At 43.7% G+C, this 13,340-nt stretch overlaps 1 protein-coding gene across 1 annotated transcript in view; it reads right to left on the bottom strand.

Annotated features, from left to right (window-relative positions):
• LOC104276289 (protein eva-1 homolog C-like) overlaps window positions 1-13,340 on the bottom strand; it is a 45,518-nt gene that overhangs the window by 28,491 nt on the left and 3,687 nt on the right. The window contains exon 2 of the mRNA XM_009872546.1: window positions 5,817-5,940. Coding sequence (XP_009870848.1) covers window positions 5,817-5,940 — 124 coding nt within the window. The remainder of the gene's footprint in view (window positions 1-5,816; window positions 5,941-13,340) is intronic.

Here is a 13,340-nt window from a genome sequence, read left to right as displayed (position 1 = left end):
GGGAAATTAAAAGGTGAAAAAAATGCATTCACTGTAAACCTAGGTGGTCCTTCCAAAATTTCCTTTCCATACTTTTCATCCAATCCCACTGAAAACTGATGAGCAGACCTAACCAGCTCCCCAAGAGACAGCAGCTGGGAACCACCAACACGTAGGAGGATTCATACAGTTGTTTGACAGCTGGAAATGTTCTGCCACAAGTAGTGGTATTCTGCTGTTTGTGCAGGATTTGAAGTACCACTGGCAAAAAACAAAATCACAAATCCTCACCAAAGGCAGACACTCCTGGGACACAGCATGGCAGCTCCATAACTATGTGATAGAGAGCGGAAATTCGATGACGACATTTTTATCAGAAGAGTATCTAATCAGAATTATTTCCTAACTGAGTTTAAAATTTGGTTGCTTGATAATTAAGATTGCCTAGGGCCGTTAAGAAAAATAAAGTTGCCTGAGTAAGATTTTGGCAAGAACATGAGGATAGGCATTCCCATGTTTGAAAAAAGTCATTGATATTTGACAAGAATTAACCGGGCCTCTTAGATTAGAATAAAATCTATGGTGGAGAGAAAGACTGGCTGCTCTCTTCAAAACATGAGTCCAGGTCAATTCTCAGCACAAAAGTTTTCCCATAAATCAAAGCTACAGGTTCCGAGCTAGAATAAAGTGACTTCCCACACCCCCTTCCCACCCCCTTCCCTCCTCCCACCCCCCCACAAACTTTTGGCACTTCACCCTTTGCCAAGAAATGCAAGTTTTCTTCCCAGATGCTCTTCTCAGAGCGTTGATGCCCCTTTCACAAATATGGGTTTGTATTGTTACAGAAGGATTTGAGCTGCAATTGGAGCCCAGGTCACAATCTAGGCTTTCTGAAACTTCAAAGTCTTTAGGTTTACACTTGTGAATAGAAGGGAGAGCAGCAAATTTTGAATTTACACTTTGTTATATTGCTGGGATGATTAATATAAGGAGACTTAACACCCACCAGCCTCCAATTATCACACCCAGCTGCCCTTCACAGCATTTCAAAATGAAATAAAAATAAGAGTGGTTAAAAAAAAAACCACACTGGATGGAGATTATCTTTCCCAGAGTTCTTGAAATAATAAGCAAAAGCAGCAACTGCCCAATAAGAAAGAGGAAAAATATCACTATACCATTATACCATTATAGCAGGCTGCAGCTTAGCCTACTCAGAGCTGAGAAGGGGACAGTGCATCCAGGACAGAGTGGCAACAGCAGAAGAGGGAACAAGGGAAAAAAAGGCATGGAGGACTTGGGGAAAGCCACACAAGCAGGGTAGGAGCCCTCTCCTTTTCCAACACCGCTGCCAGCACGTGGCCACTCAGACAACATATCTCATCCCAAGAAAACCCTTTGCAAAGAAAGGCAAGCACTTACATCCCTGTTTTGTTCAGAAACATTGGCACTTCTGAAATAGCAAAGCCAAAAACATGACCAAACAACCAAAAAGCCAAACAGATGCTGTGCAGGGACAGATCAATCCCTGCTTGTACAACAGCCCAGAGTAGTGACCAAGCCCGGTAAAACGAGCTGCAGTGGTATTGCTGGGATGTAGAGAGGTGAAGTTATTTCTTCAGCATAACTTGGGCAACCCCACAGATCCCGTTCCCAGTTGGAATTAGACCACGTAGACCTTCTGGAAAACCTGGCACACAGAGCAAATATCTTCCAGCTTACAATAACACATGATCTTACATGGTTCTCTGCCTCTGAAGTGAGGCGGATGAACAAGCACTGAATTGTTTGAATAATGTTGGTGAATCCAGATTTCAGTTAGAGGGAATTCATGTTAGACCAATTAAATAGTATGTCAATTCCCTCTAATTATATGTTCCTGCAGCCTACCTGGTAATTGCACTTAATAGGTCTAAATCAAATCAGCATGTTACCTGAGAAATAATTGGATTTGTGTGCAATTTTTTAATGGCCCTCAAAGGTACCCCAGAGATTGAAGTCCTCTGTGTGTTCAAGGCTTGATCTTAGGCTTCAGCATGCTTTGGGTGTGGGTCTTAGGTGACATCGGTCCTGATCAATTAAATGTGCCTGTTCTCTGGCACTGTCACAGCCCACAGCCATTTTCATCACCTTTTTTAGCCTCTAAAATAGGGTTGCCACTTCTCACTGGAAACCATCCCCAGCCGGTGCTACATAGCAGACTACATCTACATTAGCAGGGAACAACTTCAGGTTTCACTTCCACAGCAAGATGTCCCAACCTTGACCTGTAGGGACCCTCTGGGAGACTGAGACTGCAGATAGCAAGATGATTGGCAGGGACTCCTCCAAGTTTGGAAGCACAAGCCATAGCTGTGATCTACTGAGACCTCTGCTGTGCTTTTGAACATCTTTCTTCCCAAAGGCTGGTGTATATTAGGAACTAAGGCCCGCATGCTATAGGGAAAAAAAAAAAAAAAAAAAAAAAGAGGAAAAAGAAAAAGCCAAGCCTCTATAGATTTCATGAACCTTGGCCCTCACATCACATAGCAGCAATAAATAAGTCTCACTTGTCCTAAATTGAGACAGAATAGAGCATTTTATTCATTATTACACATCTCTTTAAACATCCTATACTATAGTGGATTTATATATTTACAGACACAGAGAATACTCAGGACTTCCAAAGACCTGGCATGTAAGAGCAGTCCCATACACATATCTGAGTCCTAGAGGATGCGTGTCCTCTATACCCCAGATCCATCCATTGGATCAGAGGGCACCGTGTTTAGCAGACGACTTCCCGAAAAACACAAAAACCATTGAATTTCTCACTGTTTCTAGTTATGAGAGCACTGCTCTGAACTATTTCTTTGATTTTCTAGAAAAGGTGAATCACAACAACTGAGGGCCAAATCCCTGCAGGAGCCTTCCCTACTTCCAGCATAAGCAATCTCAGAGCGCTTAGTACAGTTGAGATCCTCCGAGTTGTCCTGCTCCCTGGAGCCTCATTATTCGGAAAACCTGGGGCTTTCAGTTCCAGCATGATTTACTGTCCTCCATCTCCCTGAAATTCTGCCCAGGAGAACCCAAAATAGCACCTTGCCTTGTGAATGAACCCCATACAGCCAGTGAGCTTCGAAACCACTAGATTTCAAACGCAACATAATGTCAGAGAGGCATAACTGCAGTGACAGTGGCTAGAGGGAATGAGTGCACCATCTAGTAATTCTTCAGCAATGGTACAAGTAAATGCCACTGACTTCAGTTTTGCTTTCTTTCAAGGAAATATTTCATTTTAGATAACTCCCTCTGCTCAAGGGCCTTCTGAGGTTCCAGCATCAGAGAGTGGGAGGACTTGAGCATCCTTATTTTATGTTAAAGATGTTCCATCTAAACTCTGCAGGCCACTTCCCTAAGTACCTCTGATACCTGCATACAGGACAACTACATTCATTACACCTAAGTAGGCACTCAACTGAGGCACATACCTCAGCAGCATGTCTACTGTTAAGGACAAATTCAGGAACAGAACCCTAAAAACTGCCTTTGTCTTTTGATAAGTTATGGATCAAACCACGTGCCAGGCAATGAGCTCTCGACATGGACTCTCTGGTGCTCTTTGATTACAATTATGCATGTTCAGGCTTTCTGAAGCAGGTCAACACTTCGTAGGACCACAACTTTTGGGATCAGCTTTTAAACACAAATTCATTTATACCTCATAGACAATCCTCACATACTCAATGGGTAAAGCCCATCAAAATATCTCGTGGTCCTGTATTTTGCATTCTATGGTTCCATCTAATGCCAGTTCTCTCACTAACCTTCTCCCTATAGAAAGGTGGAAAGGCTTATCGAACTTACACAAGCACTAGATTCTGCTCGCGATACTCAAAAATAACATTTTTGAATCATCAAGGACAGGCTGACCGATTCCTGGTATCTCTGTGCAAAACTAATCCTCACATATTTCTAATCTTGTTATTAATCCAGTGAGTTCTGCTTAAAAGTTTGCCCAGTGACTAAGAAACAATAACTTGTGTCAGGTTACCTTGTTTCACCCTGCAAAATTGGAGCTGCCTGAAAAATTGCTTGAGGAAATGTTTTCAAGCAGCTTCCCTTGCTCTTTCAGGAAAATCACCTACCCTGTACTCATGCAAACTCCTTCTCTACTGTATCTGTAATCAGTAAAGAATGCCAAGCCATAAATATTTATGCACAGATGGGATCCTAAAGTTCAGCACAGGCCTCAATAGCCAGATTTTCCAAGCAAGCTTTGATACAAAAACTGCAGGTTCAAGAGGACTTGTTAGAACAGCCTCCTAATCACCCTGCTCTTGGAGATGCATTTCTCACCCAACAAGTGACGTTACGATCACTCACGAAAACCCCACAACAGATGCAGGTGCTTTGTTACCTGCTTTTTGTTTGAATTCCTCACAGATCTTGCCAGATCCCTTCACTTCATTTGCACAGGCCTCTACGTGCTAGGGCAAAAAGCTTTTTGTGCTGCTGACAGAGTATATATGTTTCTGCTTTTGTTTCAAACTTTTTCTGAAATCAAATATGTTTTCCTTTCCTGTGCAAACTTTCTTTTTTTATGTATACTTCTTCTCCAAAAATTTTGCTTATGTAATGCTGGAAGTATGTTAGTTATGCCATCTAAAAAGCTGGGGCATAGGCTGGTCTGAAATGCCATGTTCAGACTGTTCATTCAAATAGAGTCAAGTCCTGGTCTCCAACTGAAATCAGAATCATAGAATCGTATCTGCTGGAAGAGACCTAGAAGATCATCGAGTCCAACCTTTGTCCCAGCCCTATCAACCTACTAAATGATTCCCCCAATGAAACATCCACCTGTCTCTTAAACACCTCCAGGGGCGGTGACTCAACCACCTCCCTGGGCAGCCTCTTCCAATGCCTGACAACCCTTTCAGCAAAGAAATTCTTCCCAATATCCAAGCTGAACCTCCCTTGACGCAATTTAAATCCATTTACCCTCGTCCTATCACTCTCCACTAGGGAGAATAGACCAATTCCCGCTTCTCTACAACCTCCCTTCAGGTAGTTGTAGAGAGCGATGAGGTCTCCCCTCATCTGTCGCCAACTCTTGGCACAGTTTGGCCATCATCAAACCCTATCCATCTCCAAACTGACGTGCCTGTTTCCAAAACACCATTAGGAAAACTGTACTCAGGCAGTGTCAGCTCCCCCAGTGGGACGAGAAATTGGCCAAGAGGGTGTCCTGGGCCAAAGCCACACCAGGCTCATTCCTCTGCAGCACGCATCATTGCACTGCCAGTACCCAGGCGCAGGCCCCTTTTAAGTTAAACGCAGCTAATGAGATCACACAAAACACAGGTTAACATTTCCCAGCCTGACCTGGGAGCAATTAAAATCTGGCTTGTGGCACAGCGTGGGCAGGTGAGCTTCCCATTGCACCTGCTTTAAGTACCCATGCCTGAAGTCTTTGCCCAGGCAGACAAACCCTCTGGATGGGCAAGAGGAGAGGGCACAAATGCCACTGACTTGCCGGCACAGAAGAGCGACTGCAGGCAGGAGCGGGAGCAGCCCAGCCACTGCCGAGACTGTGAGCTCAGCGTTGGCAAAGGCTTTTGCTGGCACTTGTGAAAACAATCTGTAGCTCGGACTGCCAGCAAGGAGGAAGGAGCTGGAGCCGCAGCATCCCAGCAAGGCAGCAAGCAAGGGGAGAGGGGAAACGCTGCGCATCCAGGGGGGTTATATTACACTAAAAATAAAGGTGCAAGGGAACAAAAAAGTCCTAGGAGGCCTCTCTGGCAAATATTAAGTACGAAAGCATATCGGTGTCACAAACAGATTTGATAGATACTTACTTGGCCTGCACTTGTACCACACGATGAGGTACTTGCCAGTTCCAGGGCACGGATCAGAGCCAAACAGCCGGCTATTGACGAGAAACTGGCAGCTCCGCCTGTCCTGGCACTCGTCCAGCATCTTCTGCAGTGAGGGATGAACACAATAAACAGAGAAGCAAAAGCACTTCAGTATCTCCACCAAAGGGAACGACAAATGGAGGCAAGCTGGAGAATGGCAAGGTCATCCTTGCCTCCCCAGTCAGCCCCGGAACAAGGCAGGCAATGGTGCTCAGTGCAGTGGGTACCCCAGAAGCCATGGACTAGGGGAGGATTTAACCTTGCACTGTTTCAGGGACCATGATTTCCTTCCCTTTCATGCATGCAAAAGGAGCGATTTACATCGGGTCACTCACAGAGATTTTGCCACATTTGCATGCAATTTAATCATAATATAAGGCAAGACTGTCTCAGGAGAAGCAGCTTTGAGGACATGGATCAGCCTTGGCACGTAACAGCAGAGAACCAAACTCTGCCACTGCCATTCTGCTTTAGATTTCTCTGGAGATGCACAATTTCAACCACAGCTTTCAAGAGAGCTCCTCTCAGTTATGCAAAAGCTTTGGCAATTGCTGGTATTCCAATAATTAGTAGTTGTGGTGGGAACACTTATGCAGTCAACTTATCCAGCTTTTAATAGGGCTCGTGCCTCTTCCCCATGACTATCGTGTTCCTTTTAGCTAAACCCAGCAGGGGCCTGCGAGTCGGAGGGTGCTCCCACTGCCAGCATTTTGGGTCCTATTCCCTTTTCTACACTGTTTTTCCTCTACTGCTTGCTCCCCACTTCCCCATTCATAACACTCATAAAAACTCCATCTCAGAATCCACAGGGGCAAGACATTCTGTCTCCTGCTAGAAAATAGCTTCATTAAGGAAGATTAACGATTTCTCTTAACCCCAGGATCCTCTAATGCAGTAGTTGGGGGAGAGAATATTATTAAGTGGGGAAGTAATTAAGTTTTAAATTCAGCTGGATGGCTTAGGCGGTATTTATGTAGTCCTGTAGAGCCCCTAAAGCGCTAAAATTACCATGTTTGCCTGACACGTATGAACCAACCAGAGCATTCTGAGACCACAGAACAAGGTAATCCACCAGCCTCACTGAGTCCCTGCAATAAAGAGCTGTGAATTCCTGTCCCAAAACAATTAATTTTCACTTGCAAGGAGATGCTGGAAAACCCTCAGAAACTCCCCTAGACTCCTCTGGTCTCTTTTGTCTTCTCCCTGTTCCCTTTTCTTACATCCACCTTGATACTTGGGATTTCCCACAATCTCACCCTTGTGCCATTAACATAAAGGCTGACCCTGCTCTATCCCGCACCACCCAAAACACTTTTCTCACTACCTCAGTGACTACTCTCTACGTTTGAGTTCTCCCCGAACATAATATATATATATATTCTTTAGCATTATAACTCTGAATGTCACTCTCTGAACAACAGGAATAACAGCTGCTCCAGCCCCTAGTGAAATCTGAAACTGCCTCATTTGCTCATAACTTCCTAAAGCTTTCACCTTTTGGGCTGACACATGCTACAATTCATGCCTGCCTCAAGTCTGACCTTTATTTTAAAGTTCAAACCAAGACAATTCAGGCATTTTCTAGCAAGCAGAGAACATATGCTGTTGTTTTCCACTTACAAAGGTAATAAAATGCAGGCAACATGTTTAAAAATACAGGGCTTAGGATGGAGAGGCTGAAAGGTGAACACTGAAGGAGGTGCCTGGGAGCGTTAGCCCCAACTTGACCATGACATTAAAATGCATAGAAACAGAGTATTCTTTTCTCTAGGCTCCTAAGGGTTGACTGCTCACTCAGCATGTGAAATCTAATTTAATGCAAAATCCAATGAGTTGCAAAGGAATTTAAGCAAGGCCTCTACACAGATACCTCTTTTGATCTCAAAAGGCAAAAAAACAACTGGAACTCCTGAGTGCTTCACATAGGGAGAAAAATCCTCTCCAAGTGACCTGAAAGGATTTGTTGGTACTGGGCAGCCATGGCTGTGTTTACACCCAAGCCGTGCTAAGAAGGAGCAAAGGGAAAGCAGCAGCACACCAAATTTTCTGTTTCCCACAAAGGGAAGCTTTCACCTCTCAAAGGCAGCAGATCAGGGACTTTAGTCAACCAACCTGTTCATGGTTTGGGATTTTCAAAGACCTTCAGCATTGCATAATAGGTGATGCTAAAACCAGTGAGGAAATCACCTCAGGTTTCAGCAGAGACTGAGTTAGGCCAACAAGAAGCCTCTTTGAAAACCTCAGCTTCGATGTCTAAGCAGCACTTTTTCAGCTCTCCTTTGGCTCAGCACCAGCAGCAAAGGCAATTCCTTACCAACCTCAGAGGAAGATCAACATGGGCAGCCTTCACATATTGCCACTTTAGGATCATAGGATCATAGAACAATTCAGGTTGGAAAAGACCCTTGGGATCATCGAGTCCAACCATTAACCCTACACTACAACTTCACCCCTAAACCACATCACCCAACACCACATCTAAGCGACACTTGAACACATCCAGAGATGGCGACTCAACCACCTCCCTAGGCAGTCTGTTCCAGTGTCTGACCACTCTTTCTGTGAAGAATTTCTTCCTCATGTCCAGCCTAAACCTGCCCTGTTGCAACTTGCAACCATTCCCCCTGGTTCTGTCCCTAATTACCTGTGAGAAGAGACCAGCACCAACCTCTCTACAATGTCCTTTCAAGTAATTATAGAGCATGATGAGATCTCCCCTCAGCCTCCTCTTCGTCTCTAACTCTTCGTCTCTAAGCTCTGCTCTAACTTTTGGCAGCCCTTGCTTACTCCGTGCGTTGCACATAACCAAAACCTTCTGAGTTTACTTCCTGCAGTATGAAAAGTAACACAGAGCCCCAGAGAAAAGTTTGTACCTAAATTAAGGAGCAAAAGCCATCCATGCTATTGTGAGACCATAGAAAATGGGAAGTAGTTTTGAGGCTGAATATGCCTTTTGTTACTTGGTTTTACTGTTCAGCTAGTTTCAGCTTAATTTGATAATAGCCATGACTCTGAGAAGTTATTTCACGAGGGGAGTGAAATCAATATTTCCCTTTCATTCATGTAATTCCACTGTACCTCCCTCTGAAGGGCAAGAAATTTCCTGAAAATGTAAAAATAAATGAAGATTTCTGATTTCCTACAGGCTGTTTGAGTAAAGTTTTAGGCATAATGAAACACATCCATAAAGAGTAAAAGAAAAAATGCGTTCAATATGCAGTGAAATACATCAGAAAAAATGCAAAGAAAATAAGCGATGGTTGACTGCACTTGATTAAAAATAAAGAACAAAGATGTTACAGTAGCCCTAACATTAACTTAAAAACTTGCATATAGAATTTTTACCTATCCTTGCATACACAGAAATTTTCCACACTGTTTTAATCAGTATGTGCTACAGACCAGCACCTTCTTAAACACTGAGCAACACAGTGATGCTACAGAATTATGAGCGACAAGATGATTCTGCACATGTAGGTTTCCCCCATGGGGCCAGTGTATGTGGTGTTTATAGGGTCCTTGCAAACCAAGACCTTAGCTTTCTGGTCTTACTCTAAAAAATCATACTTCTAGGCAGTATCAGGCAGATGTCAGATGTTGTTTCTGAAGTACTTGCAGACGATTAGCTAGATCATCACTGGGAAGACTTTACCTGGTAGTGAGAGAATGTCCTGACCTCATACATCTTTTGCTTAATGGCTGGAAAAAATTAAGCAATTGACTCTACATTTGACTTGTTTTTCTGGCTGTCACTGTCAGCTGTAAAAGTGGGAAAACACAACCACAAAACAAAACAAAAAAAGGCCCACAAACAATCTGAACTTGCACAGAAATAGTAGTAGGCACACAGAAACCTCCCTAACCGGGATATATAATCAGCTGTTTATCCATTGCCACCTGGTACATCCCTGGTAGATCTGGTAGATCCAGCGGAAAATAAAGTCACCTTGGATTAGATTACTTTATAAAAATTAACCCAACCAAGGAAGGTGGAGGAGGAATTCCTGTCTGGCATGAAAGGGGAGGGAAGACACATTAATTGCATTGTGCCGTTTCATAATTGCGTTCCAGTGGTAAATCAAGCCTGAGGGCTGACAGCCAGTGCTCAGGAGGGAAGCTGCGGCTGTTTAAACCCATTCCATTCTCTGGTTCATGATTGAGCAAAGAAACTGCAAGATTTAGAGGAGATAAGGAGCAAGAAATGTGATTTCAAGTAAAACAAACACTAATCTAACCTCTGTGATTTATGCCCTGGATTAATCTCACTGCCGTGACCCGGGTCTTAAAGCAAGGGCAGCCTCAAGCTCAAAACCATGTCTTCCTAGTGGGCATTGCAGATGCAACACATTTCTTGTGCTCATTTTGTTGTGCTCATTAGCTAAGTAATTGCTTGTGCTCATTAGATAACGACCTTTTAAATCTGGAACTGGATGTGAGCTCTGCAAGAAGGCTGTCCTCAGCCATTCCCAAGGGTGCACTCATTTTTGTTCTGTCTCTTCAAATCACTCTTCAAGAAGTGCTTCCCCTACACACTTAAAATAAACCACAACTGAGCTTAACACCCAAGGCAATTAAAGTTATCTCAGTTCTTAGCCCCTTACAGTAGTTCATAGATTCAACACACTTAGGGTGAAACTTTGGATCCACAGAAGCCAATGGTGAAACTCAGTGAGAACTTTGCCACAGGGCTGCTCTCTGTACAGCCTCCATCATCAGAAGAACATAAGGATGACTGCAGGGCATGTCAGTCAGGCGTGAAATTACACAGAGGAACGCCACTAAACAATTGCCCAAATTGTACATTGCTGAGGAGAATAACTCAGAAAGCAAACTGCATGATCAGAACCGTGCACAGCCAGATGAAGGTGGGCACACATTTGTACTAAAAATTTTACACAAGAAGACACTAGTAATTTTTTAAAATACAGGTGAGCATTTTTAGGTCAAATTAAGTCCAGCTATAACCATGATGGTGGAGTTACACAAACACTTATATTGGTGCACCTCCATGAGTTTTGCAATGAGAAGTTAATACAACAAATAAGGCAGCGTGAATTTTCTATCCAATGCTACACAGCATGATGCATTCATAATGGCTACATGTTGCACTTCATTTGAACTTCAATACTCTTTTATAGATCCCTGAATGTTGCTATTACTTTAAAACACACTGTAAACTTAGTACTTTCAAGTTGCAAACTTATTTACAGGTCATTTTTTCTGTTTATATGAGGATTGCACATTCATCTCTGTCCATTCACGCAAATTACCGAAGGACAAGGAGAAAGATTTTCCATGGAGCAGCAACAGGGAAGGACAAACTACACAAGCAAGTGAAATCCCTGTTGATGAGATACAGATTATCTGCCTATGGCTTCATCAAGTAACCTTCCCAGCCTGTTCCACTGGAAAATATTTCAGTTTTGCCCAAAGGATTGCATTAGATCTGTGCAGGAGAAGTCAAAGGCCCTGAATCCTGACTGCCGATCTACGGCAGGTTTTAGTACTCTACTACTGATCTATGGGAGGTTTTAGTATTCTACTAGCTGTCTCTTATCCCTCTGTCATGGACCTTGCAACACTCAACAGCAGTCATCAGGAGGGAATTATGCCCGTGTTTAGTGACTCACATTAACGCCACAGAGCGTGAAATAACGAGCTGAAACCTGGGCATACATTGCCCTTCACCAGCTCTGCTACGGGAGTAGTGAATGCCGGCAGGGCAGCAGGGCAGGCAGCAGCAGGCTGGGTTGTTAAAACACGACAGCAAGATTCACCAGAGCATCTCTGGCAGAGCCTTGAAAGAGCCCAGAGACAGCAATTCACAAAGAGCAGGAACGTGGTCAGCAAATAGAAGGACCCGACAAAAGCTGCATCACAAATATCACCTAATTAACATTACCTACATTTCCTAACAGTAGGAAACTTAATCTGCATGCAGGGTCAACTTCAAAGGGAGAGGAGGTCTAAGCTGAAGAAATACAAAAGGATGCATAACCAAAAGTCATGGGATTAAAGAAGGGGAAAGTTTAAAACACAAAGTGGGAAAAGAATCACTGAGAGCAAACCATTACACTGTCAAGTAGGATCTTAGTGGAAATGATGGAAGCTCCATGACTTGGAAAGTTTAAATTTAGAGTAAACAAAGCATTAGGAGGCTTACACCCTGGGGAGCAGTCCTGCCTCATCAGGGAGACAGGCTGCTCCGGCCACCTCTGTCTCCAGTGTCTCCTCTTCCACGGTATATAACCACACTGCTCTGATCAGCTACTTCAGTCAAGTCAAAGATTTCAAAGATACGGCAATTTAGAGAGTATCTATGACTTCTTCATCAAGCAGTTCTTCTACTTGCAAATAATTGGCAGGGGGAGCTGCTTGCCAGAGAGCTTTGCCTGGGCAAAATTCATAAACAAAGCTGCACTGGTTCTGTGATTTTTAAGAGCTTTGTCACTGCAGTAACCTCTTCTGGACCCTAAGCTCACTGTTCACCTTCCTCTGGAAAGTAATTACTCTGGTATTACCAGTAGTTGCCCAAATCGCTCTTTAATTCATTGGCATTCTGAGACTGAAATTTGCCTTGTTCAATCTGTCTGTAAGCTGCAGAGAACTTCTAAAGGCAGTATGACCAATGGTGGTTCCTCCTCCCAGTGATACTAATGACGCATATTCTTCCTTTCTATCATTTTCCTCCCTCTTTCCCCTTGACCATCATAATCTTATAGATGTTCAGAGTTATGAGAAAGGGCCCTTTCTCATCCCTGCTGAGGCCACTTAGGGCTGTTATATCAGTGAGACCATGCAATATCCTGTGACTGGTCATGGGAGTAGCCACTCTCCTTGGCCTACCAACAAAGTTAGAGCAGCTAGATCATTTTCTTCTACTCTGTCACACTATTCATCCAGAATATTTGGAGAAAATAAAACCTTCTTCAGAAACAGTAACACACAAACCCACCTTCCAGCCCCATCATATTGTGATCAACAACTGGCCCACGGTTTGAGAGTCATGGAGCTACTGGGAAGTTTATCTCACCTTTCACTGAAGAGGTCAGCTCCCCTTTACTTTTTATCACAGAAACCTTCTCAGTAGATGCAAAAGAAAAAAGAAGGGAGGAAGAAGGGCTCAAGGAATCCTGTGGTTAGCATGCAAGGAATCTGCTCCCTTTTGTATAGCTGCGTCGCATGCTGCTGGAGTAACAGCGGGAGATGGTGGCAGCAAAGGTGTCCTGAATCTCACTTAAGGACAAAAAGAAATACCACATCAGCAGCACTAGTGATTCTTGTCACCAGCAACTGGTTGTCTGGGAGAGTGTTGAAAGGGATCCAGGCCACAGTTGATGCCTACACACCCTCCCCAGACTGGCTAATCTTTCCAAGGAGAGGCAGAGCACCCTCCAAGCACCACTCCTCTTGGGGAAACAAGCCATGTGGTAAAACATTGCCCTCCAAAATGCAGTTTCCTGC

Source organism: Apaloderma vittatum, unplaced genomic scaffold (assembly GCF_000703405.1).
Source record: "Apaloderma vittatum isolate BGI_N311 unplaced genomic scaffold, ASM70340v1 scaffold10517, whole genome shotgun sequence".
Taxonomy (NCBI): Eukaryota; Metazoa; Chordata; class Aves; order Trogoniformes; family Trogonidae; genus Apaloderma; species Apaloderma vittatum.
The sequence above is the reverse complement of the archived record's forward strand: the minus strand, read 5'-3'. Positions and strand labels throughout refer to the sequence as shown.